This window comes from Osmerus mordax, chromosome 17 (assembly GCF_038355195.1).
Source record: "Osmerus mordax isolate fOsmMor3 chromosome 17, fOsmMor3.pri, whole genome shotgun sequence".
NCBI classification, from domain to species: domain Eukaryota; kingdom Metazoa; phylum Chordata; class Actinopteri; order Osmeriformes; family Osmeridae; genus Osmerus; species Osmerus mordax.
In genome coordinates, this window is record NC_090066.1 from 5,211,354 (window position 1) to 5,235,338 (window position 23,985).

The 23,985-nt window shown below is 43.3% G+C and overlaps 3 protein-coding genes across 5 annotated transcripts; 2 read left to right on the top strand and 1 right to left on the bottom strand.

Moving 5' to 3' along the window:
• Window positions 1-4,234: 4,234 nt before the first annotated feature.
• washc3 (WASH complex subunit 3) lies at window positions 4,235-6,802 on the top strand. Its single transcript, XM_067254839.1, has 7 exons — window positions 4,235-4,394; window positions 4,703-4,801; window positions 4,906-4,971; window positions 5,076-5,210; window positions 5,290-5,403; window positions 5,485-5,549; window positions 5,671-6,802. The coding sequence occupies exons 1-7, from the start codon at window positions 4,344-4,346 to the stop codon at window positions 5,762-5,764; spliced, it is 624 nt and encodes a 207-aa protein (XP_067110940.1). The 5' UTR covers window positions 4,235-4,343; the 3' UTR covers window positions 5,765-6,802.
• A 60-nt stretch (window positions 6,803-6,862) lies between these two features.
• Window positions 6,863-9,512, bottom strand: dram1 (DNA-damage regulated autophagy modulator 1). The gene is made up of 7 exons (XM_067254838.1): window positions 9,229-9,512; window positions 8,657-8,724; window positions 8,204-8,346; window positions 7,890-8,067; window positions 7,715-7,773; window positions 7,527-7,619; window positions 6,863-7,418 (listed from the first exon to the last, which is right to left on the bottom strand). The coding sequence occupies exons 1-7, from the start codon at window positions 9,357-9,359 to the stop codon at window positions 7,371-7,373; spliced, it is 720 nt and encodes a 239-aa protein (XP_067110939.1). The 5' UTR covers window positions 9,360-9,512; the 3' UTR covers window positions 6,863-7,370.
• Window positions 9,513-9,915: 403 nt separating this feature from the next.
• Window positions 9,916-23,959, top strand: gnptab (N-acetylglucosamine-1-phosphate transferase subunits alpha and beta). 3 transcript variants are annotated; one of them, XM_067255057.1, is made up of 21 exons: window positions 9,916-10,139; window positions 10,359-10,444; window positions 10,621-10,740; window positions 11,299-11,349; window positions 12,154-12,356; window positions 12,481-12,545; window positions 12,661-12,795; window positions 16,075-16,236; window positions 16,708-16,887; window positions 17,023-17,193; window positions 17,291-17,414; window positions 17,507-17,722; window positions 17,831-19,011; window positions 19,143-19,342; window positions 19,494-19,713; window positions 19,864-19,977; window positions 20,082-20,167; window positions 20,254-20,352; window positions 20,470-20,637; window positions 21,614-21,704; window positions 22,590-23,959. In XM_067255057.1, exons 1-21 carry the CDS (start codon window positions 10,008-10,010, stop codon window positions 22,659-22,661), a joined length of 3,876 nt encoding a protein of 1,291 aa, XP_067111158.1. In that variant the 5' UTR covers window positions 9,916-10,007; the 3' UTR covers window positions 22,662-23,959. The 3 variants fall into 3 exon arrangements, with proteins under 3 accessions (XP_067111158.1, XP_067111159.1, XP_067111161.1); XM_067255058.1 differs by having other exon boundaries at window positions 17,510-17,722; XM_067255060.1 differs by having other exon boundaries at window positions 17,513-17,722.
• The last annotated feature ends 26 nt before the right edge of the window (window positions 23,960-23,985 follow it).

Consider the following 23,985-nt stretch of genomic DNA (forward strand, 5'->3'; position numbering starts at 1 on the left):
TCGTTTTGGAGAAGTGAGATTTAGCGAACAGGAGACGGATTTAGAGAGAAAATCCCTCACATTTATCTACATTACACAGACATTTTCAACAGGAAACAGCTGGGGCAGCATTTGCCTTCTCCTCGTTCTAAGTTATTCATTAAGGATTTTGGGCACATATTCAAATAACGTCATTTCTCTTTTTCTTAGAACGGGATTGAATTTTGATCTCTTTAAGACTTGGTTGGTAGTTCAAGTCAAGATCAAGCACCACAGTTCCACCCGCGCCATCAAAAACTGTTGGGTGAAGAAATCTGAATTAATTGTTGAAGGTTTTGAAAATAGCATTATTTTGTTCACTGCGCGCCCGTGCGTAATTTGGGGTGCTTTCGCCATGAAATGCCTTGCATTCATATTAATTCACCTGTAACCTTCCAATATCCAAATTAAACAGTTATAAATGAATTAATGTTTTCATTGTGATTAATCGTTGTCCTCATTAGAATAAGATAACCCACAAATCAAAATGGATGAACAGATACACCACTTTATTCATTGCTTCATGCTTTATATAGACTATGCTAATATCTCTCGGCAATATGACACCTCGACTTGAACTTAATTCCATTTGATCAGACTTTATCAGACTCATTTTAAGACTGACACTGACTTGACAGCCCACAAATGGAACCACAATGTGGACTTCAGATATATAAGACAATACATTTTGCATTACTTTGAAGATTCATTGTATTGCAAATATGCTTCCAGCTAGGGGCAGTATGTTTTGAAGACCACTGCATAATTGTGCCAGGGCTTAAGGAGAGTTCATTTTAGCAAACAAAGAAGAAACAACAATGATTCAGTGACTAAACAGGAGATCAGTGCTGACCCAATCATGAAGAAGGACATCATCACATAGCTAAGACACAGTTATAAGTGCACTGCACAAACAAGGTCAGATCTACATTGAACCAAATATGTTACTTGTAAGGAAACATCTAAAGTAGTAGCACTAATGTCAAAGCGCACAGGTTAGTTGTTTATTGGACAGAGCAACTTAATTGATTTATTCATTCATGTCCAATTGAAAAATTGTTTTATAAATTGAATCACTTCAAATAATGTCACACAGAAGCATGTGAAACAGTCTTTTTTTGTTACCTATGACTAATAGCAGTGCAATAATTCCTTGGTTTCAAGCCCAGATAACTAAGAACATGTCCTCACCCCATTTCAAATCCTCTTGTCTGCTAGGGTTGAATATGTAGCTTACAGTTCTAAGGAGATTGGGTTCATTCTGAAGCCGGTCACTGCATAACCTTAGTGGCTCTCTCTCTTTCAAACATTTGACATCATAATCTCTGACTTGCTGACTGGCACAGAAGAGGCAGGATGTGCTCTCTATGTCTCTATTTCAAGTCCCAGGTGGATTGTTTCACTGTCAGGAGCATGGAATATGATGATGCTCTTCTGATGAAAGACAGAGCCGCTTTGAAAACCAGAGGGTGACCTTGATAGAATCAGGGTTAGAGTCCCTGATGCAAGGAAAAGAAAGCTCTGGCATTTTATAGTTTAAATATAATGTCTTAAAATGTGTTAGACCTTGACCCTTGGTCTTTTGTTGGAGAAAGTTGTCAATGATATCAGTGTATTATCACAGTAGTGGGTGTTGCTGTCGTCACTGCTGCTGTACTATTGATGGAACTCTCTGCTGATGCATTGTGCTGACCTTCCCTCTTCTCCCCCTCTAATATGCAGCACTCAGGGCTGTCTCCTTGCCAGCCCCCTCTTCCCCCTCCCTTCTCTCTCCCTTATTCCCTCTTTCTCCTGCTGTCTCTCTTTCTGTTTCTCTCTCTTTCTTTGCCCTCTCTATCTTGCTCTCTCTCTCTTTGTCTGTCTGTCCAAACCACTCCCTCCTCCCCCCCACACACACCCCCTAGGCACCACCCACCCCAGTGAACTCATTGACCAGCTAAAGGCTTGTTTTCACTCCCAGGGCTTCCAGGGAAAAAGGAAGGGCTGACAGCATCCTCTGTCTGGCCCAACCTCCCAAACATGCCCATGTCAGGCCAGAGGTGAGGACAATGGAGTAGCATACTAATCAATGTGAAGAGAGGAGAGAGATTCAGCACTGAAAGTTCCTGAAAGAGAGCTATTTTACACACAGCGTCAAAGGCATTCACCACTGTGTGTACAAAAGTGTAAGCGAGTGGAGAGGTGTGTAGAGAGCAGAACTGGTACCCAGGAAGGAGGGGACTTCAGGCAAGAAATGTGTCTGGGTACACAGAGGAGTTCACCCGAGGACACATATATAGACAGTCCAGTTCTATCAAGACTTCATATTCCTCCTCCCACTGATTACATTAATTTCTCTCACTCTGATTAGTTGGAGTTATGAAACCACAATATCTGTTGCATAAAAATATAAAACGAGGTTAAATATTGCATGCAAGAGAGAGAGGGAATTATGTGAGGGTTTTTTCCTACAGTCCACCTTTTTACAGTTTTAACAGTTTTCTGTTAAATTAAAGAGTGCAGTATTGATGTCTTTTTAAGGTGCTTTTGCAGGGACTTATCCTATTGGTCAACATGGAAAAAGTTAAGTGTGTCATAGCTTAGGCGGAAAAGGGAATGCCTCTTCTGATACTACACGTTGCCATGGCAACATGTAGGGGTAAGCGTGTTTTAGTGGAAAAGGAAATAAATTCCACGATGGTGCCTGTTGGTGATGACATTCCTAATTCAAATACAGTTCTATGATAGTTTAACTTTCTGTGTCTGATTGATGAACTCATTAGATTCTAGGAAAATGCAGAGTTAGCCAAGTGTCTGAAGGTTTTTTGTATCCTTCTAGCACTGTAACAAGCTACAGATAATAAAAGGTTATTATCACTATCTTTTTGAACCAAAGTGGTTTAGTGTGTAGACACAAGCATTTGTATGAGCACAAAACATATGTTTAAACTTTCCAAAGACAAATGGACACATGTATGGAGGTAGTAAACAATGCCATTACACCACATTTTACAACCCTGGCTTCATCAATTCCCATAGTGACAATGAATGACAAAAAAACCACCCATGCTTGAAAAGCCATTTCAGAAGAATTTAATCATTATCATCATCAGCATGGTAATTATTCAAGAGCAGAGCAATGGGGATGTGTGAATCATGTATGAGAGCTCTGACAGAGCAGCTTATTCCCCACACTGGGAGGAAGAGAGGGTTATTCGGGGGTAACAATCTACTGCTTGCTGCCTGGTTGGCGGAGGATAGTGGGCGTGGTACTCCTTTGCCCGCTCCCTGGCACCGACCATGTCAAGGAGAAAGGGGTTTGCCAGGCCTCAATTATGGGGGAGTCATCCAGGACACACTGAAACAATTACAGCCCCATATAAATCAATATGCTGCGAGTTTAAAAGAACAGTGATCCGCTCCCAACACTATCTGAGTAGGGTCTGACTCAGGTCAACTTTGATTCTCTAACATGATAGCTTTTTTGATGAAAGTGGGGCACAACTTTGTGTTGCTGGTTCTGAGCAATGTTGAGTTGGCATGAGTTGGGCTTTTAGAATTGTTTATGATCAATTTATCAACAAACTGAAACATTCAGGGATCAGGTTAAAGTGACTGGGCTTTGGGTGGATTCAGATTGAGAAAAATATGTTAGTTTTTTTTAGTTCATAAAGAGGTCATCGTTAAAAACAGCAGATTTTGGTTCCTTCGCGTCAGTTTAGTCTTTAGAACGGTATATTATTGATATTTAGTCTCCAGATATGTATGGTCCTTTGCACTTTGTAATTTTGCGGGTTTCCTTTCCCCCAAAAAACAGAACATAATAACCAATTGATTGATTGAGTCCCTTGCTTGAGTTTTTTTCTCCAATTTGATTTAACTTGTGCAAAATGAATGCTAACACATTGACATTATATAGAATCTGAGAAACTCATTTAGATAGGCTACGTAGCCTATCATGTACATTATGTGGGACTCTGTGTACTAACAACAACGCCACGATAAAAACCTTCTGAAAGAGCGGCCCGAAACGCCCTCATGCAGGCTCTCTCGGAACAGCAGTCTCATCCTTCTCAACCTTACGACATATTTGACCACTTCTACTCTACTGCCACCTTGTGTTTAGTTTGAGAAATTCATCAAATGCGAATGCGGAAAATAACAGAGCACCTCATTGGCTCGTGAACCCGGAAAAGGAGAGAGTCTGTGTCTGACGTGTACATTTGGTCACAGTGTAGTCACATGAAACATCCCTTTGGAGAGCTATTTATTTTTATCTATAAGCTATATACACAAGTTGTTTTTACATCTAAAACATCTAGCCAATAGACTGACTGAGATTAAACATGGACGAAGACGGACTACCTATTGTGGGATCTGGAATCGATTTGACCAAGGTTAGTCCTTGCGAATTAATAAACTAAAGCTAAGACACAAATAAGGTATGCACGATTTGTAACTCAGGGTAACTACAATGCACGGAGTTTCCATGTACAGAATCGCTCCAAAAGCAAAACTCCTGCCGTGGTGGTTACCCTATGCTCTAAATTTAAACAGCCTACCTTAAACCGTGGAAGTTCAGTCCATTATAGGCTAACGGTAATCATAAACGGGGACACATATCTTGCTTATCAGACATGTTGTCTTTTTCTTACTAAATGTGTTTGACTGAATACTTACCCAACTTACATTATATTCCATCCAGGTCCCAGCAATTCAGCAGAGGAGAGTCGTTGCCTATCTCAACCAGTTTATTGTCCACACAGTCCGATTCCTCAATCGCTTTTCGGTTGTTTGTGAAGAGGTAGGCCTATGTTCACTCAGCTCAGCATGTTCTCCGTGGCCTCTTTCTGTTTTCTTGGACATTAGCCTACTGAGAGATACAATGTTCCTCTCCTCCCTGTACAGAAACTTGCCAACATTTCACTTCGGATACAGCAGATTGAAACAACCCTCAGTATTTTGGAAGCAAAGGTGGGTTACCCAGCCTGAAGAAAAATATTCATTTCATAGGGTTTGTGATGGCGAGTTAAGGAGGCTTGTGTACTAACAGAAGTGTATTATATCGGTAAACATAGCTATCCTCTATCCCTGGGTTGGAAGATGTCAGAGTGGATGGGGTTGGTCAACAGCAAACGACAGAGGCCAATGGTCTAGTACCTGTTCTAAATGAAGTTCAGATACCTTCATCTCTACCGGTAGTACCAGCAGAGGTATTTTCTTTTTCAGTTACACACTCCCATACACAAAACCTCTCACATAGGTATGTAAGATGAATGTCCTGTGTCCCAGATCTCTCAGAATGTCCCAGAACCTGCTCAGGAACAGAAAGGTGAATTGGCAGAGAATGTAGTCACTGTGGCCAAGGACCAACGGTATGCCCGTTATCTGAAAATGGTGCAAGTGGTAAGTCCTTGAGAACCTACTCAATCTGAATCGAAAATTATTTTATGTAAAAAAAAAAGATAACAAAACTTTCTTTGACAGGGTGTCCCAGTTATGGCAATAAAGAACAAGATGGTTTTGGAAGGACTGGATCCCAACCTTCTCGAGTGAGTCGACTCAGTCCACTTTTGTTAAACACATTTTATGTACTTTTTTACGTAAATTTGTAGGAATGTGATATTTAAAGGCAGACCTTTTTCACTTTTCTTTCCTTCCTTATCATTGCAGCACACCAGATGCACCTGTGCCTGACAGTGGTAAGAAAAACACAACGGAGGCAGATGATGATGGCTCTGGCAGCGAATCATCTTTCAGCGACTGATCTCTCAATATCGCCATGACACCCCTCTATGGACCGCCCCTCCCTGGTCATTAATGATCCAGGACTTTGCACTGTGCTGTGCATGCATGGCAGGATGTTTGTGTTCCTAACTGGAAGGACTGCAGAAAGGAATGTCCAGTCCCATCAGAGTTTCATGCCTGAATCATTTGAAGGAAACCTTGAGACGCACAAAAAGGCAGATTATTAAGTAGCTGCATCAGCAAAGATTGAGTGAGATTTTCAAATGATACAGCTCCAATGTTCGGGTAATTGGGGTTGTAGAGTTTTTATTGACAGGAATCTTATAGTGAGACAAAACAGAATCACATAGCAATCATTTACCATTCATTAAGATGCATTGGGCAAATGTGCCTGCTTATAAAAACATTCCAATCCCTATACAATAAGTTGTTTAACAGCCACATACATAGATTTTTTTGTAGTGTGTCTGTACTGAATGCTTTTGTGTGTTTGTGTAAGAGAGAATTAAAGCCTGTGTTAATATTTTGAAAATGGTACTGTCTTACACTACCACTGCTACTGTATGAGGAATTTCATGTTAAACAGTAGGCGACTAATGTTATCCAGTGAGACACTGAAATGTATAACTTATTGTGGCTTGGCTGTCAAGAATACTTTAACATGGTTGCACTGTTGGGTAAATGTATCAAACTATACACCACTATTTGCAAAGTGAATCAATGATATTGTAAAAGTTACATAAACATATTTCATTGAATATAATGATCTAACCTTGTGTGACCAGATATGCTAGCAAGCCAGCAAGCATTGGATCTTTAGTTACATTGGCAGACCTGATATGCGGTCAAGTGTCATGACAAAAAAGATGCTTTTAAAAATGTAAATGAAAGCATCAGCAAATGTGTATGTATGGCCACAGCTGAATGGGTTTCAAATGATTATGAGTGTCTTAAGGCAGTCAGAAAAACTGGAAAGCACTTTGTTTACAAATGTAGGCCTATTGACATTATTGTATTAAGCAATGTTTGAAATAAATATTAACACATTTTACACTGGAGTGCATTTTATTCTTCCATTTTATATGTAAACTCATAACTACAAGCTTTTGTCAGCAAGTACTGTAGCACCAAATTATGAAATACAATGATGTCCATTTTGTTTTAAATTTTATTATTGGTTGTAGCTGAACAGTAAATTATGGTCTCTGTTCACAAGTCCACTTGATCTTGTGATTACCTGCCACAAAACCGACCAACCCTAACTTGCCACAATGATCATGTGTTTGCTTTATCATTAACTTGGCTGTAGGTAAGAGGAAGTGGGCTGTTTCAGATAGCTTGAAGTTTCTACTTTACTACGAACAATAGAAGTACATTTCGATCAATAAGCGGTTCATGTATTAAGAGTAAGCTCTGGTCAGTTTTGATTGCTGACCATGCCTTAGCTCATCAGGAATTGTCAGTCATACAGTATTACAGTAATACTGTGCCAATCTCAGAATGTTTATCAGTTTCAAGGTAAGACACTATGCACATGGATTCATGGATTAGTAAAATACATTTTGTAATAAAATACAGTAACTTTTGATTAGAATGTGATGTGAAAAAGTTGTCAGTTCAAATGATTAATATGAATATTCCACAAACTCTGTCCTAATTTTTAATGTAAACATCTGCAAGAAAAAAAAGAGAAAAAAGTGAAAACTCACCCAATATTAAATTATCCAATATTAATACCCAATATTTCTTTCATTATGACAAAGCAATCACTTGAAACTCACTTTGAAATCCTGAATGTATGTGAAGAAGAAGAAGACAAAACTGAAGGCCACAATCCACTCACTCGCCGCACTCACAAGATGGAATACAAAGTCCTGGAATGATATAGACAAAGTGACAAAGGGTAATAGTAACAGACTCCTTAGAGACTACCCTTGAAGGACTGAATAAATATGTGTTAATACTACACCTTGTCCCCTGTGTTTCTGTGCAGACTGGTTTGTGTCACAAAACCAGCGCAAATTATTGCTGGATGACAGTTAAGAACATAAAGTAGGCCTATGTAATGTAATTTAGAAATCATGTTTGATTATTTATTGTTATACATATATAATGTCATTATTTATTATTATTTCCAAGGATACTCGGGAAAGCCGCCAGGAAGGCAATGGTGGCAATAGCCACACGTGTGTAGAACAGCGTTGTGGAGCATCCGTAGGGGTGAGCACAATATGAAATAACAGACTGCAGTATGGTGTACACCACACCACACACAAAGAATAGCAGAGCTCCTGCATCATGAACTACTGTTACTGTGGTTTCCTGAAAAGACAAATCACACAGCAGAGGGGTCATTCACAAGCTGCTAACATCATTTTCGTGGACAATTTTTATCGTTAAAAATTGAGAAAACATTTCTTCTTTCAAGGAGGCAAAATCCTTACTCAATGAAACTTGCCTGAAAAGTGGCAACAAAACTCATCCCCAGACAAGACAGCATTCCTATCCAGAGAGCAGTCTTATTCAGACATGGGGACACACCATTTGTCCTCTCATTTAGTTTCTCCACAAACTTGTACCTGGCATACATGGTGACCATACCTGTAGGTCATTTAGCATGGTGCATTAAGTCTTAAATACACATTATGTGGTTCATATTTTATGTTTAGAATAGTTTGCATGGATTTGATAAATATTTAAATTGTAAGTATTCTTACAATGCAACTGGTTTTAACATCTGATGCTAACTATAGTAACATGTCACACCCCTCTAATGATTAACTATAAGTTTCTGCTTTCAGTTTCTGGAAAAGGGGAAGAGTGACAAACGTTTTGCCATGGGAAACCCAAAAGTTTATTGGCCAGTAATAACTTTCCATCACATTTTCCTTTTCTCTTTCTTTCTTTTCACCTGTAAATGAAGTGATTGCTGTCATCAAGCCAAAAATGCAGCTCTCCGGTGGGTTGGCTCCAGTATCACTTTTAGAGGGAAAATGTCAGGTGTTAGCAGTGGGGTACATAATTAATTGCAATTTGTGGTATTTCGTCAAATACATTTTTAAGGCACGGGCATTGTCTGAAGGCCTTAAGTAAACATTAACCGTCTTGAAAGAATTTGACAAAGAGGCCATCTAAGGACACGGTTGTAGTTGTAGGCTGCAGCTCGCAGGCTGGATTCTATTACAAATACTACAGAAAACGAAACTGATTCAAAGGAACGTAGGAATGTGTTTTACGTTCATTTGTAAAACCTGAAAACGTCAGTTATATATATCCGAAATACAATTGTTGATATAAAAAATTAATTGGTTAAATGACAAAATGGCTTGCCATACAGCTAACTCAAAATCAAACCAATTCTGCCTTCTCTTAAAGCAAGAATTCACAATTTTCAGAAAAACAAAGTTGGCTATAAACGATGACATAGGCAAATATCTCAGATTGAAAATGATAAACCAGGAAAAAATAGTTTTGCCTACTTACCTAATGTATGGAAATAATACATCAACATCTCGTTTAAACAATGCTATTACATATGAAACGATAAAAGTGCTTGAGGACGAGATGACCAAAAATGATGGCCAAAAGCACATTCCTTCCATAAACCAAAGCATGTCGATACATACAGAAAAGTTAAATTTACAGCTGGAAACTCGCGAAGATTAAATAGTTAGTGGTATTATTAACCAACACCTACAGTTATTCAGTGTTTTTGACAATTTGTATTATTTAGCGACATGTCTTACAGAAACAGCTATCTCTGCACACGTTTGTGTACAAGCAAGAATAAGTAAGCTACTTCCTTTCAATTGTAACATCTTCCTCAATCGTAATTTTGCGTATTTCATTCATGTTGTGCTCTCTCTCTCTCTCTCTCTCTCTCTCTCTCTCTCTCTCTCTCTCTCTCTCTCTCTCTCTCTCTCTCTCTCTCGCTCTCTCTCTCTCTCTCTCTCTCTCTCTCTCTCTCTCTCTCTCTCTCTATATATCTCTCTCTCTCTCTCTCTCTCTCTCTCTCTCTCTCTCTCTCTCTCTCTCTCTCTCTCTTGCATATTATGTCTTTCCTTGACGATAGGTGGCGATGTTAGTTTTTCCGAGAATTCTGCGTCATCACCATCCAGGAAGTACAATGTTTGGTCATGTGTTTTTCAGTGTTTCGCTTGCTAGCTGTCAGGTGACTAAGACCTAGTTTATTTTCTGCTAATTCGGTATGTTATTTTATCACTTTTGAATGGCTCATATGAAATGGATTACCAAGGAGAACCATGGTGATCATCAATTCAGTCCTGAAGCTTTTGCAGAGACAGACCTATACCTGTCTGTCTCACCGCTATGGGCTATACCTCTGCTTTGGGGGGATTGTCCTCATGATAGTTTCTGCCTTCCAGTTTGGAGAAGTAAGTTGAAAGAAGGCTTCCACAAGTTCAACATTTTCACTTAATTGGCTGCTGGCCCTCCTGTATTAATTATGCACATTTTAGCTAACTAGCTAATCCGATGTGACAGGTAGCTTGCTGCAATCGAGCTAGCCAGTGACAGACATGGCCATCAGATATCAGATATTTTGACATATTGGCAGTGTGCATCTAAGATTTGCATGTCACATGTATGCACAGGTGGTTGTGGAGTGGAGTCGGGACCAGTACCATGTGTTGTTTGACTCCTACAGAGACAATGTAGCAGGGAAATCATTCCAGACCAGGTGAGTGACACGTTGTGTGACTTAGCATTGTCATTGGCTAAACTATCCCTTTTTTTTTTTTACATTGATTCAACAGCGTTGAGTCTAGAGTTATATTCCAACCAAAGTTTTTTTTGCACAGTCCATGCATTTTGTTGTTGTTGAAGAAACAGACCTAACATGCTGTTTTAATATAGGTTGTGTCTGCCCATGCCTATCGATGTGGTGTACACCTGGGTTAACGGCACTGACACCGCTCTGATGAAGGAACTTAGAGCAGTCAGAGAGAACCTGGAAGAGGAGCAGAGAGCACTGAGGTACAGGAGTGCACGGATTATCTTACCACATTTCTTAAACGACTCTGTTACTTGGCTATAGTGATGCTGTGTTGTTTCCCTCAGAACAGATCTGTTGGCTGTAATAACAAAACACTTTTTTGATTGAGAGTATTATTGAAAGAAGATGCTCCATCCGTCTATTTTTCTGTTGACACACCATTCTTCTCAGAGTAACCAGGCTGGCCTTATCATGGGTCAAAGGTTATTTCTCAATGAGTTTGGGCACTTAAGTCTTATACCTGGTACACACAAAGCACAGTCATAAGAAAGACAGTTTAGAACATGTTTAAAATATAGAACATCTATAAAGTAGGGAGTCAGGTGGCTGAGCGGTGAGGGAATTGGGCTAGTAATCCGAAGGTTGCCAGTTCGATTCCCATTCATGCAAACTGACGCTGTGTCCTTGGGCAAGACACTTCACCCTACTTGCCTCGGGGGAATGTCCCTGTACTGACTGTAAGTCGCTCTGGATAAGAGCGTCTGCTAAATGTAAATGTAAAGTCTAAGCTGTATTAACTCTGTTTCTTGCTGCTGCAGAGAACGCTTGGGAAAGAATGCAAGTAATACAACTGAAGTGCCAAAGGATAAGTAAGTCCTTCGAACAAAGAAACACAAAGAAAGTGTGTGTGTCTGCCGGCCTATGTGCTCTATCACCTCACCATGTATTGACTGTCGATCTGTCACTGAAATTGAAATAATAACATGCTCATCAGGGTTCCAACAGTCATGGAAAACCTGGTGAATTCCATGGTAATTGATTACCGGTAGTTTGAAAGGGGAGTCTTGCCTGATGTTTTCTAAATATTGGTCTATGTTCATGCACAGCCACGATACTTTAATGTACTGTTTAATTTCAGTGGCATGCATAGCCATATTGTTTGATATAAGGCTTCCCTTATAGAATTAAAAAGTCCCCATTGGTAACAAAAGCGGTCTCACTCTACCCTGTTGAAGTGTGTGGAAGCTTCCTTTGAACCCTCAGTGCACTGAAACCTCTTTTGTTTTTCACCATATGAAGGTGTTTATGACCCCATAACGGTGTGAAATAGGTTCTCATACATGTATGTCATTTAGCATGAGTACAGAGAGCTTTATGTAAAGTGTTCCAGGAATACCTGGAAATGTATGCATACACATGAAAAAAGAAATCATGAACAGCACTTTCAAAGTGCAACCAAAAAAAAGGACCCATATGTCATTCTGAGCCACCAGCCTCCTTCCTGTCGTTGAGACGGTTTCTTCATTCAGACCTTTGTTAAACAAGGTTAAAAATGCGGAAGTATCTGGAAGTTTCTATTGTCTCATGCTGCTTGAAGTCATTAAAATGGAATAATATAACACATGTTTAATTACGCCATGTCCTGATGTTTAATACTGACTTTTTATTTCCAGAGTGAAGCCGGAGTGTCTGCTGTCTCACTGTATCATAGCACCCATGCTAGCACTGGAGCCAGCTTTACCAGCTAATGTGACGGTGAAGGAGCTGCCTTCGCTCTCACCCTCCTTCTCTACAGCCAAGCAGTTACTGCAAGTTGCAACACCTCTACACCCCTCCACCATGGTGTCTGTGGTTGTATTTCATTCTCAAGCTGATGGTAAGACAACGCAAACCAGCCCACCCTCAAACACAGATGCATGCACGCACACACAAATCCTATATCATGAGTTTGCAATACACTCTGGTAGACCTCTTTGTAATTCTCTATTCATCTCCTGTAGCTGAAAAGGCCTATATTGAAGTGTCTCAAGATGACTTGAAGAGGTCCGTTTCCAGATGTTACTTGGTGAGTCGACAAGTTTCTGCCCATAATATTTACAGTTTGCATTGAATGCTTAATAATCAATACATTAATAAACTCACATTATTGCCATTACAATGCAGTAGTGTTTCCTCTGTAGACAACAGACAAGGAGACTCCAGGTCTGGTGCGTATGCATACGCTGGCCTACCTGAGTGGCTTCCCAGCGTCCTACAAGGAGACTGAGCTGCTGAGAGTCAAACTGCCCTCTGTTGTCACCAGCAAGATCAAGCAGGTGAGACAACCAAGGCACTGTTCAACCTGGAGAAATAACTTCTGGGTCAAGCAGCTACATCCATGCAGATTGAGATGCTGGTTTGAGCTACAGTGTATATTAATTTCAGGACACTAGAGGGCAGAGTTTGCCACTTAATTTTGTCAGCCTAGTACAACAACTTGAAAAAGATCTATAATACAAGATGTCTCAAAATCATAGCACAGCTATGGCAATATTGACAGTGTTGACAGATTAATAGTTCTACAAAATCAATTATTTATTTTTAACATCCGAATGGATCAGTATTTTAAACAGTTAAGATGTGAAGAAAGAGGTTTGTTTAGTTTGGCAACGGTGTGTGTATCTAATAATTTTCTCTAATCAGAACTCTCCCAGAGATATTTCAAGGGGAGGAATTTTAATAATGAGCTTGCATTACTGTGTGTTAATCAAAGAAAACAATTCAGTGACGGTGGTCTCCCAGAGAACCACCTCTGTCTTCTCTGGGCCTGGGATGCAGATTATAACAGACAGACTTCTCAAACAAACTTTTGATGCCTAAGATAGATATTATAAAATGAAGATAGACAAGATGTATGTTGTAAATCAAGGGTTTGTAACAAATAGTCAAATTTGTCGGAGATTCTGTCAAAGCTTTATTCACAATCTAAAATGCATCTCTTGCATGTGTCTTAAATCTACTCTATTATTTGTAATAATGTACACTACAATATGCCAGAAAAGTCCTGTGCTACCTAATATATATATTTTTTTAAAGTTCTAGTTGTCCTAAATTGTACATATGAGCTAAGTGTAGTGCATACTCTCTCCCTCCAGTGGAGGGCTTTGTCTTCTTCTGGCCTGCGGTCGGTGGTCATATGATAATAGCAGGGGTATTGGGGTGAAACCCTAGCTGGGGGAGCTAGGGTTAACATTAGAACAACTGTTTGAAGTGGCGTGGCGCCAGTCACCACACAGAAAGGTCACCAGGATTTTACTGTCCTTCCCTCTCTATCTCCCCTTATCCTTATTTGTCAGTCTCTTGTGCAAATATTCTTTCCTTTTTTTCTTGCATACATTGTGTGATTCAGAGTCTTCCCCCACTCCATGTATATTTAGCTTATTTTCCTGGCAGTTGGGCTGTTAGTGAATGGATGGTATCCCCAGCTTTAATAACCTGGGTTACAAGTCGGGCAGGTTTGGTGTGAGGGGAGGTTAGGTGGGAGACGATGGGATTCAATGTACTCTGGTGATCCATCCATGGCACAATGGATGGATCCTGTTACGATGCTCTTCCTGGTGCCGTCAGGCTGATTCTATGAAAGAGGGATGATGGGGAGAATGTGGAAAGGAGAGAGAGAGAGAGAGAGAGAGAGAAAGAGAGGGACTGTGTCGCAGTACTGAGAGATGGCCAGTATTTATAGCCACAGTGTTAGACTGAGTGCGATGGTGATGAAAGCTGCCCCGCGACCCTCATCATCCACTCACACTGTCACCCTGTGAAATACTGCTCACTGTGGATGTGTTTGTTTATATGTTTGTTTATATATTTCTGTGTGTGACTTACGGGTCATCTAGCACCCCTGAGGTTGTTTTCCCCTCTCACAAGCAAGCTAAAATGCTTCTGTGCATCGATGTAGTGGTTCGTAAAAGAACAGAGCAGAATGGAAAAGCAGGAATTGAAAACTACGATGCCTGGTAGACTACACTGACCAATGCATCTACACTGATTCTTTCTAGATGTATTATTACCTATATTCCACACTATATCCCAGTGCCGTCTATCATACTTGACAGCAGGAATGGACCCATGTGTATATTTCCCCTGACCTTGCATAGCCCACTCTCAGACCTGGTTAATGATGGACCAATAAGACCAGCACAGGATGCCATAGCCCCAATTGAGTCCAGGTCACCACCTCACTCATCACTTATGACATCTCATTTTTCCTGACATGTAAACATACTGTATTTACTATAGCTCTTATTCCAGGCTGTTTGTTTTAGTGATTGTTAGCACCGTTCAGTGTTTAATATCTATGTATTTGTATATATTTTAAGGTAGGTTGGACATAAACATGGAAGGTGTTAGTACTTAGCCTGGAGCAAGGTAAATTGTGTTGCGCTTGCTCCGGCTTCAATTGACTTTGGCTCATGTTGTATAGTAGTGACATGACCTACATTATTTTATCTGACTGGCAGTGTATTTACCTGGCTGTTGACAGGCAGACATGTTAGGGAATGTCACTGGCCATATCCCTCCCTGTAAAGCTATTTCAAATCTGTATTTTTATTTTTTTACAATTGTCTTGCTGATCCACTGTCATAAACATGAAAATGTGTTTGTGTATTTTAACTGCGCTAGTCTGTAACAAAAATGGCAACGCGATCTGTGGGTTACCTTCCTCAGGTTGCCTGTCGGGTTTGGAAGTGCTCCTAAAACCACAGCCGAGACAACAAGAGTCAAGGCTGAGCAAGAGCCAGCAGACTGTGGCTGGCACTGCTGCACACAGAGCGAAGTGTGTGCACGTGTGGATGGAATGTGATGCGCTTGCCTCTTTCGTGGGAGGCTTAGGTTAGGGAGATGACAGAGATGGGACATATGGTTTGAAGAAGCAATGCCTGGGATGCCACCGTGACACACACACACAAAGGATGGAGCCAGTGCCTGCATGCCTCTCTTAAGATACACCCCTATCCATCCCTCACAGAGATGACATCACTGAATTTTCCATCCCTCACAGAAATGACATCACTGAATTTTCCATCCCTTACAGAGATGACATCACTGAATTTTCCACAAACACACACAATCCGATTCCCATGTCCAGGTCATCATGACTAAGGGCTGTTCGGTCATGGAGGGGGGACAGTGTACGTCAAGGTGGTGACGAGTCCAGCACTTCCAAGCGGTTGCTCTGATCTGGCCCGTCTCTTAACCAGTGAACGGCCAAGGGGTCAGAGGTCAACATGGCTGCTTTGAACCGAGCTCACTTTCAGCCGTGTAGTGGTTCTCACTCCTGTCATCTGTTACCCAGGATTCCTCCAGGGACAGACGTGACCAAAGTCACAATGATGGAATCTGGGTCTGCATTGTAACCTTGACCACGGCCACGTCTTCAACCAGCTTTACGCCTGTTGTCGGAGCTTGTTGTGGAGGCATTGAGTGGCCTTGACTTGAAATAAATAATGTTGTTCTTTGTCTGTGGTGCTATACTAAGCATGTATATTTTCAGCTGCTGCCTCTTAACAACCCTTTGACTTATGTTTGTTGTGTGTTCTTATTGGTTTGTTTAGTTCCAGCTGTATTCCGAGGCCAGCATAGCTCTGCTCCACCTTAACAGCCCCCAGGACTTCCTTGTCCTGACCCAGCAAGCCAAGAAGAACCTGACCTTGGACGGGAAAGAGTTAAATATCAACCCTGCCTACCTGTTTTGGGACCTCGCCACCATCACACAGGTACACCTCCCTCTCTACCTATCAATCACCACCATCACACAGGTACACCTCCCTCTCTACCTATCTATCACCACCATCACACAGGTACACCTCCCTCTCTACCTATCAATCACCACCATCACACAGGTACACCTCCCTCTCTACCTATCAATCACCACCATCACACAGGTACACCTCCCTCTCTACCTATCAATCACCACCATCACACAGGTACACCTCCCTCTCTACCTATCAATCACCACCATCACACAGGTACACCTCCCTCTCTACCTATCAATCACCACCATCACACAGGTACACCTCCCTCTCTACCTATCAATCACCACCATCACACAGGTACACCTCCCTCTCTACCTATCATTCACCACCATATGACTTTACTACCCCAGGTGTGCATTTTCTGTTACATTCTATTGTATAAAGAGTAGTTGGTCTCACACACACCTACGTGCTGTGTTCTCTGCCCCTCAGTCTAAACAGGATGAGGATGTTTCAGCCAGTCGCTTCGAAGACAACGAGGAGCTACGCTATTCGCTGCGCTCGGTGGAGAGACACGCCCCCTGGGTGCGGCACATCTTCATAGTAACAAACGGGCAGATTCCTTCCTGGCTGAACCTGGATAACCCCCGCATTACCGTGGTTACGCACCAGGTGACATTTGAGTCCACTTCTCATTACACAGCAAATTCGTCCTTCTGTCATTTCAAAAATATTTTAGAAAATGGTTTGTTCTTTCGATTGTATGGATTATAATATGCCATGTGATGTCATTCCCTGTTTGTGTAGGATATCTTCCAGAACCTTACTCACCTTCCCACCTTCAGTTCTCCTGCCATTGAAACACACATCCACCGCATCCCAGGCCTGTCCCAGAAGTTCATCTACCTTAACGATGACGTCATGTTTGGGAAGGATGTGTGGCCAGATGACTTTTACAGTCACTCCAAGGGACAGAAGGTTGGAATCTAGAATCCAGAGTTTTAAAAAGTATAACATTAAAATAAAGCTTTCACTGTATCATGTTTGATTATTCTCCATATGTTTGTCTGTACAGGTTTACTTGACCTGGCCTGTCCCTAACTGTGCCGAGGGCTGCCCAGGGTCCTGGATTAAAGATGGCTACTGTGACAAGGCCTGCAACAACTCTGCCTGCGACTGGGATGGCGGTGACTGCCTGGGTGAGGGAGGACCCTACGCTGTCCACCTCTTCTGACTGTCTCGCTACTTTTCTGGAAGGTCCCTCTCATTTCTTCTTCTTCTCTTCCGTCAGGAGCAGGTGCGAACAATCGATTTGGGGCTGGTGTGGGAGCAGGTGGAGCTGGAGGGGCTGGCGGACCGCCATGGCACTTTGCAGGTGGCCTGGGAGGCATTGGAGGGATTTCCTACTGCAACCCGGGCTGTGCCAACTCTTGGTTGGCTGACAAGTTCTGCGACCAAGCCTGCAATGTGCTCTCCTGTGGGTTTGATGTAGGAGACTGTGGCCAAGGTAGGGGTCTGTTATTTTAACCTTGGTACACAAAGAAAGTACTCAACACCGTTTGCACCAGTGAACATGGTGTATCTAAGTGTTTATTATTCTGTATTTATCTTCTAGACCACTTTGGACAGCTGCACAGAGTGACACTAAATAAGAACCAGACACTGTACACTCTGCCAGTGGGGGAGATCAGGCCCTACTTCAGCTTCACTGGCGTGGGTCACAAGGTGACGGACGCCCATGTAAGTGACAGCCCAGTGGTGCGTCACACCTCGGTGGCCAACAAGTGGAAGACCATCCACCTGCTGCTCCACTCGGGCCACAACGCCAGCCAGGTCCACTACAACCTCACCTTCCAGGACAAGGACGACAAGGAGTTCACCATGAGCTTCACTGTGGCGGTGGACACCAGGGAGCTCCCCCAGCCTAACGTCTCCGACCCTGTCCAGAACGAAGGGAGCAAGGGGGCCAAACCCACCACTGCCACCCCTGAACCCGAGGTCCCTTTTGCCGAAGTCCCCAGGGAGAAGCAGGGTCCTAAGGTCCAGAAGAGGCCCCCTGGAGAGCCCGAGGTGGCCGTAGAGGTGCCTGATCTGAACATTCCTCTGCTGCCTGCAGCTGTGCGCACTGAGCTGCAGAGGCTGGAGGAGAAGCTCCTGATGGGTGATATAACTGTGAAGGGTTATAACCTCACGAAGGCTGCTCTGTTGGGTCCTTACAAGGCACTGGCCAAACCCAACAAGGAAGGCATTCGCTCACCGCTCAAGGAAGGCATTCGCTCACCGCTCAAAGTAGGGCCACAGCAGACTGAATCCCTGGATGAGCCATACAAAGAGCAGGTGGGAGATAAGATGGAGGCACCAACAGTGGATCCTATACCACAGGAAGCCCAGAGAGAAGAAGGTGACGAGGAGACATACAAAGAATTGCCGGCCAAAGAAGCCAAAGGCCCAGGCGATTTACCAAGGGCGGCGTTTGAAGAGAGAGATGAGCAGAAATCCCAGTCTCCAGTGGCCCTTGTCCAAGTCCAGATTGATGGAAAACCTCCCGAAAACCCAGGAGGTCAACGTCCTGTGACAACGATACCCGATGACGTCATAACAGAGCGTTCTCCATCCTCCAAGTTGCTGAGCACCCTGGTTGGGTCCAAAAGCAAAGGCCCAGACAGCCAATCACACCAAGCCATTGACGGTGTAGGGGAGATGGGGTTTGTTGGCAGGAAGTTGCAACACTACACTTCCTCAGACAGGGGCTTCTTGCCGTGGGAAAGGAAAAAGTTCTTTCAGGATCTCGTGGATGTGAGTCTAGGGTGGGGATCATATGAGGGGCACCGAAAGTGTTTTGAAATAAGCATTTCAGACCTATTCTCAGGTTGGCTCTGTGCCGAAGGGTTACTACTTTGTTGACTATGTTCCCCCCTGCCTTGTAGGAAGAGGAGCGTCTGACACGGGAGCTGATGTACCAGTCTGACAGCACCGCCACTGGCCGGAGGCTGCAGGACACCTTTGCTGATTCGCTGCGCTATGTCAACAAGCTGTTGAACGGCCAGTTTGGATTCACGTCCCGCAAAGTCCCTGCCCACATGCCCCACATGATTGACAGGCTCATCATGCAAGAACTTCAGGACATGTGAGAGCACACCAGACCAGAAGACAAAGTCAGACTTCCTGTCTTACAAAATTAGATGGTCAAACACGCCACCCCAAAAATGCAAAGGTTTTTTTAAGTTTTAAAAAAGACGAATTTGCTGTTGTTGGTTAACAGCTTCTGTTGTTCGCAGGTTCCCCGAGGGCTTCGACAAGACGTCGTCCCACCGGGTGCGTCACTCCGAGGACATGCAGTTCGCCTTCTCCTACTTCTACTTCCTGATGAGCGCCCTGCAGCAGCTCAACGTCTCCCAGGTGTTCGACGAGATCGACACGGACCATTCAGGGGTGCTCTCGGACCGCGAGATCCGAACGCTCGCCACCAGAATACATGAGCTGCCCCTCAGCCTACAGGTCAGTTCGATGGATTTGTGTTGTCACTTAATAAGTTCTGTTCACGTTAATAATAACGATCTCAGTTCATCCTTTGTCTCATCCTTTGTCTTTGGGACTCAGTGTGTCTATGTAGTAGTGATACACGTGTCTCTGTTCTGTCCGTTTCAGGATCTGACGGGTCTGGAGCAGATGCTGATCAACTGCTCCAAGATGCTGCCTGCCAACCTGACCCAGCTCCACATGGTCAACCCCACCCAGGAGGCATACTATGACCCCAGCATGGTGACTCTCACAGAACCACCCTCTAAAGGATAATGTGCCCTTCATTGTCTTAATCTCTCATTTGTTTGACCTGGTGGATCTCTGATGTGTGTGTGTCTTTGCAGCCTCCTGTCACCAAAGGTCTGGTCATCCACTGTAAACCCATTATAGAGCGTATACAGAAGGCCTTCAGAGACCAGAACAAGTACAAGTAGGTGTTCTCTATAGCACGCTTTAGGAATCTCGAATGTGTCGCTCCATTAACGTTTGATTAATCAGCTATCTGTCCTGTCTTAGGTTTGAGATCATGGGGGAGGAGGAGTTAGCCTTCAAGATGGTGCGCACTAACGTGTCCCATGTGGTGGGACAGTTAGACGATATCAGAAAGAACCCAAGGTGAGCGCTCCGTCCTGTGCCAGTGCTGTCTAGCCTGGAGCCTGCTAAAAACAGATTTCATGTTTTGGCTCCAAGGTCCTAGTTTGCACTGTAACAGCCACTTCCTGTTCTTCACAGGAAGTTCATCTGTCTGAACGACAACATCGACCACAGCCATAAGGACGCAGGGACAGTGAAGGCGGTGCTGAGGGACTTCTATGAATCCATGTTTCCGCTGGCCTCCCAGTTTGAGCTGCCCAGAGAGTACCGGAACCGCTTCCTCCACATGGGAGAGCTGCAGGAATGGTAGGACACTAGATCCATATGGATGGATGAATGGATGGGTCGAAAGAAAGACAGGAAGACTCGGATTAGTAAACACACCATAAAGACTATGTTAAGACACTGTCTCATCCTGTAATGTTCTGTTACTGTAGCACTGCTACAGTACACGCACATTTTTTGTACTTGACACATGGATTACTGTGCTATTCCAGAGCTATGTGCAAAGTCTCTTGCACGGGAAAGAAAAGGTGATTTATCAAGTTTGTTTTTCCAGAAGGAATATTTAATGATCCATGACTGTCAGCACCTGGGAGCTTCCAGTGTTTCCAGCGCCGGCCAGTGGGAATCCCTGCCGGTTTAGATGATCTGAGAAGGGATCCTACTCCCAGATATGCAGACCTCAGCCAGAGAATGTAGCAGCATACAGAGACTTTAAAATTAGACCCCTCTCTTTAGATCTACCACAGCCAGTAAGACTGGGACGATCCTTATCACCCACTATCCTTTAGCCTTATCATGAATGACCTGCTCCCCTTTTCCTTTCTCACCCTTCCACCTCCTTCTCTCCTTTCTTCCCCTTCCTTCTGTCCCTCCTTCATTCCACCCCCAAGTCTGTGTACCTCCCTGTGGTACTTGGTGTTAAAAGCCTGATGGTGTTAGTGAAGTAATAAGCAGGTGGCAGGGATGATGTCACCTTGTCACCTTGCTACCCTGTCTGTGTTCCCAGGGAATTCTGCTTGGTCACATACTGTACAGGACATCAACTCCCCTTTTCCCACTTCCATGGTCTCCCTCAGGGATTAGGAGTTCAGCTGTGTTTTATCTTAGCTGCATCCCATACAGAAATGTTTTATGTGGGCGATGTGTTATGTGTTTTATCTGCGTTCAAGTTTGGTGAATTGGCAAGCCATCTTCCTCTGGTATAAAGTTTAGACTTCAGTTGTTTTTTTTATTTAGTAATAACTATATATAACTGTGTGTGTGTTTCATATTTCAGGCGAGTATACAGGGATAAGCTCAAGTTCTGGACACATTGTGTGCTGGTGACTCTGGTTATCTTTACTGTGATCTCCTTCTTCGCTGAACAGGTCAGTATTCCATTGCTTTGGTCTGATTCTCCCCATTTCCAGCCCCAGACATGCTCCACAGAGATCTCCTGATTGTCACAACCCACCAGCACTACATGAATCTAGGCTGGAAAGTGAAGTGACATCATTAAAAAAGGAAACACCGTGGATGATGGACCTGTCATCCGTGGAGCATGACGTTACATACCTGCTTTGTTACATTTAGTCATTTAGCAGAGGCTCTTATCCAGAGCGACTTACAGTAAGTACAGGGACATTCCCCCCCCCCCCCCCCCGAGGCAAGTAGGGTGAAGAGCCTTGCCCAAGGACCCAACATCATTTGGCATGACCAAACTGGCAACCTTCGGATTACTAGCCCGATTCCCTCACCGCTCAGCCACCTGACTCCGCTTTGTTGACACGAGGCACCTGTTTGCCTACTGATCTAAGGGCACAGGAGTCCAGTTTCTCCTCGGAGATCCATGAAGGAAGGTCAACAGTCTGAGTGACCTAAAGGGAATGCTTGCTCTGCCCCGTTGGCTGTGGGACGTGGGGGACTGTGAGGGAGTGGGCAGCAGGATCATGCTCTCCCCAGTGAGCCCACGCCGGCCACACCTCCCCCTCACTGGCATCAGGTCAACCCTCATCCAGCCCTGATCTTCTGGCTGCTAGATGTGCGGCCACTTTTTAAATAGGGGTTACTGGTATTAGTGGAGTAGGCAACCTGACTCTTATTTGGGTGACTATATATATACTTGGAAGTGAATTTGAAAAGCCTGATGTGTTAGTAAGGAGACTCAAAAGCCAACCACACCATATGCAAACAGACAAAAACGTGACACCTTCCTCCTCCCCTTGTTTGTTTAAGTGCCTCTGTGATGTCATCCTTTGTTCCGTCTCCCTCAGCTGATCCTACTGAAGCGCAAGCTGTTCCCGAGACGCAGGGTCAGCAAGGACGTCAACCCAGAGCGTGTATGAAGAAAAGGAAGTGTTCCTCCTCTCTGCACCATCCTCATCCTTCCTCTTGTCTCTCCCCCATATTCTCCACCCTTCTTGTGGCAAGGAAACAACCCTTAAGGGGTGAATAGGGGAAGAGAAGTTGGAAGAGGAATAGCCGTCCCTCTGAAGCTTGTCAAGTGCTCACCTCAGAATGGCTTTAGAAAGTGGCCATTAAGTTACTTGACAAAGTGGCCATCAACCATGTGTTGGCAAATGATTGACAGCCCTCAACTGCTGGTACAACAGATGCCAAATTATACCGGGGTCACTCTAGATTTCATCCACTAGGGGTGCCAGAGATCCAAGCCAGTGAGCCAAATGTGTGACACACTCCTGCTGCATCCGCTCCATTGTGATTTATGCAATGTTAAACACTTGACCTGGATGGGATTGGCTCGGAGGATCCTTTCTAGTGGGTTACATAGAACCACACTCACCAAGGCACAAGTCGTTTCAGAGGTTAGGGTAGAAAGAGAGAACTATCACTGAGAGGGATTCATGAATAATGATCATTTAAAAAAAGAGTTACATGAGCCGATATACCTGTCTGTTTTAGCCTGCACAGCCTGTGCTCTCACTGTCCTCTGTCCAACAAGTGCCTTTTCTTAAATAGTTTAACGCCTGAGCTGCACCCATGATCGATTTCTGCTTGTATGTACTTGTTTTCATCCTGTCCCTGCTTGCCTTTAACATTTCCTTGACATTTCATACCACCTAGGTATGTTGATTTCTTAGGTGATAGTTGCTAGTGTTTTATTTGTATGTTTTATTTTTATTGTGAATGTTTGACAAATTAGTGACTGCAGCATTCAGCCGTCCGTCGGTGTGTTCCCATGGGACACGTTTAGCTCTTGCTAGTGTCTGAAATTCAGACTTGTTGGGCATGCTGTTTAATAAAGATGTGATTGTATTGTTCGTGAAAAGCCAAATGTTCTCATGCATCTGTAATGACTACCACGGAATGTTTATTAACCTCACAAAAGGTTCTACTGACCCTGTTTCTTCCCATGGTTTTACCTTCTTTTTTTTTTACCAGACATCCATAAATCTTGTAGAGTGACAAATACTCACCCTGAATAACTGTTTACAGCAGAGTGCCATGACAGATGTTTTGCTGCTGTACTGTTTGATGTCTGTCATGTTACCTACAAATTCAAATGCATGTCACCCAAATTATTTTTGATGTATAACTCTTCGGACGTTATTCTAATTCCAGCACACACAGTGCATAAGTTGTAATTTGCTCCCACCCCAGAATTCAAAATGACAACCAACAACTTTGCTTTCTTGGTCTTCGTTCTTT

What these genes read in the sequence shown, in the direction of transcription:
- gnptab (XM_067255057.1), top strand. Translation starts at nt 10,008, where the DNA reads ATGGTGATCATCAATTCAGTCCTGAAGCTTTTGCAGAGACAGACCTAT. An exon ending in TCTTTCAGGATCTCGTGGAT is followed by an intron (nt 19,012 to 19,142) that starts GTGAGTCTAGGG and finishes CCTGCCTTGTAG; the next exon opens with GAAGAGGAGCGTCTGACACG. An exon ending in AGCTGCCCCTCAGCCTACAG is followed by an intron (nt 19,714 to 19,863) that starts GTCAGTTCGATG and finishes TGTCCGTTTCAG; the next exon opens with GATCTGACGGGTCTGGAGCA.
- washc3 (XM_067254839.1), top strand. Translation starts at nt 4,344, where the DNA reads ATGGACGAAGACGGACTACCTATTGTGGGATCTGGAATCGATTTGACC. An exon ending in TCAGTATTTTGGAAGCAAAG is followed by an intron (nt 4,972 to 5,075) that starts GTGGGTTACCCA and finishes CGGTAAACATAG; the next exon opens with CTATCCTCTATCCCTGGGTT. An exon ending in ATCTGAAAATGGTGCAAGTG is followed by an intron (nt 5,404 to 5,484) that starts GTAAGTCCTTGA and finishes TTTCTTTGACAG; the next exon opens with GGTGTCCCAGTTATGGCAAT.
- dram1 (XM_067254838.1), bottom strand. Translation starts at nt 9,359, where the DNA reads ATGCTTTGGTTTATGGAAGGAATGTGCTTTTGGCCATCATTTTTGGTC. An exon ending in ACAGAAACACAGGGGACAAG is followed by an intron (nt 7,620 to 7,714) that starts GTGTAGTATTAA and finishes ATATCATTCCAG; the next exon opens with GACTTTGTATTCCATCTTGT. An exon ending in CATACATTCAGGATTTCAAA is followed by an intron (nt 7,419 to 7,526) that starts GTGAGTTTCAAG and finishes TTTTTCTTGCAG; the next exon opens with ATGTTTACATTAAAAATTAG.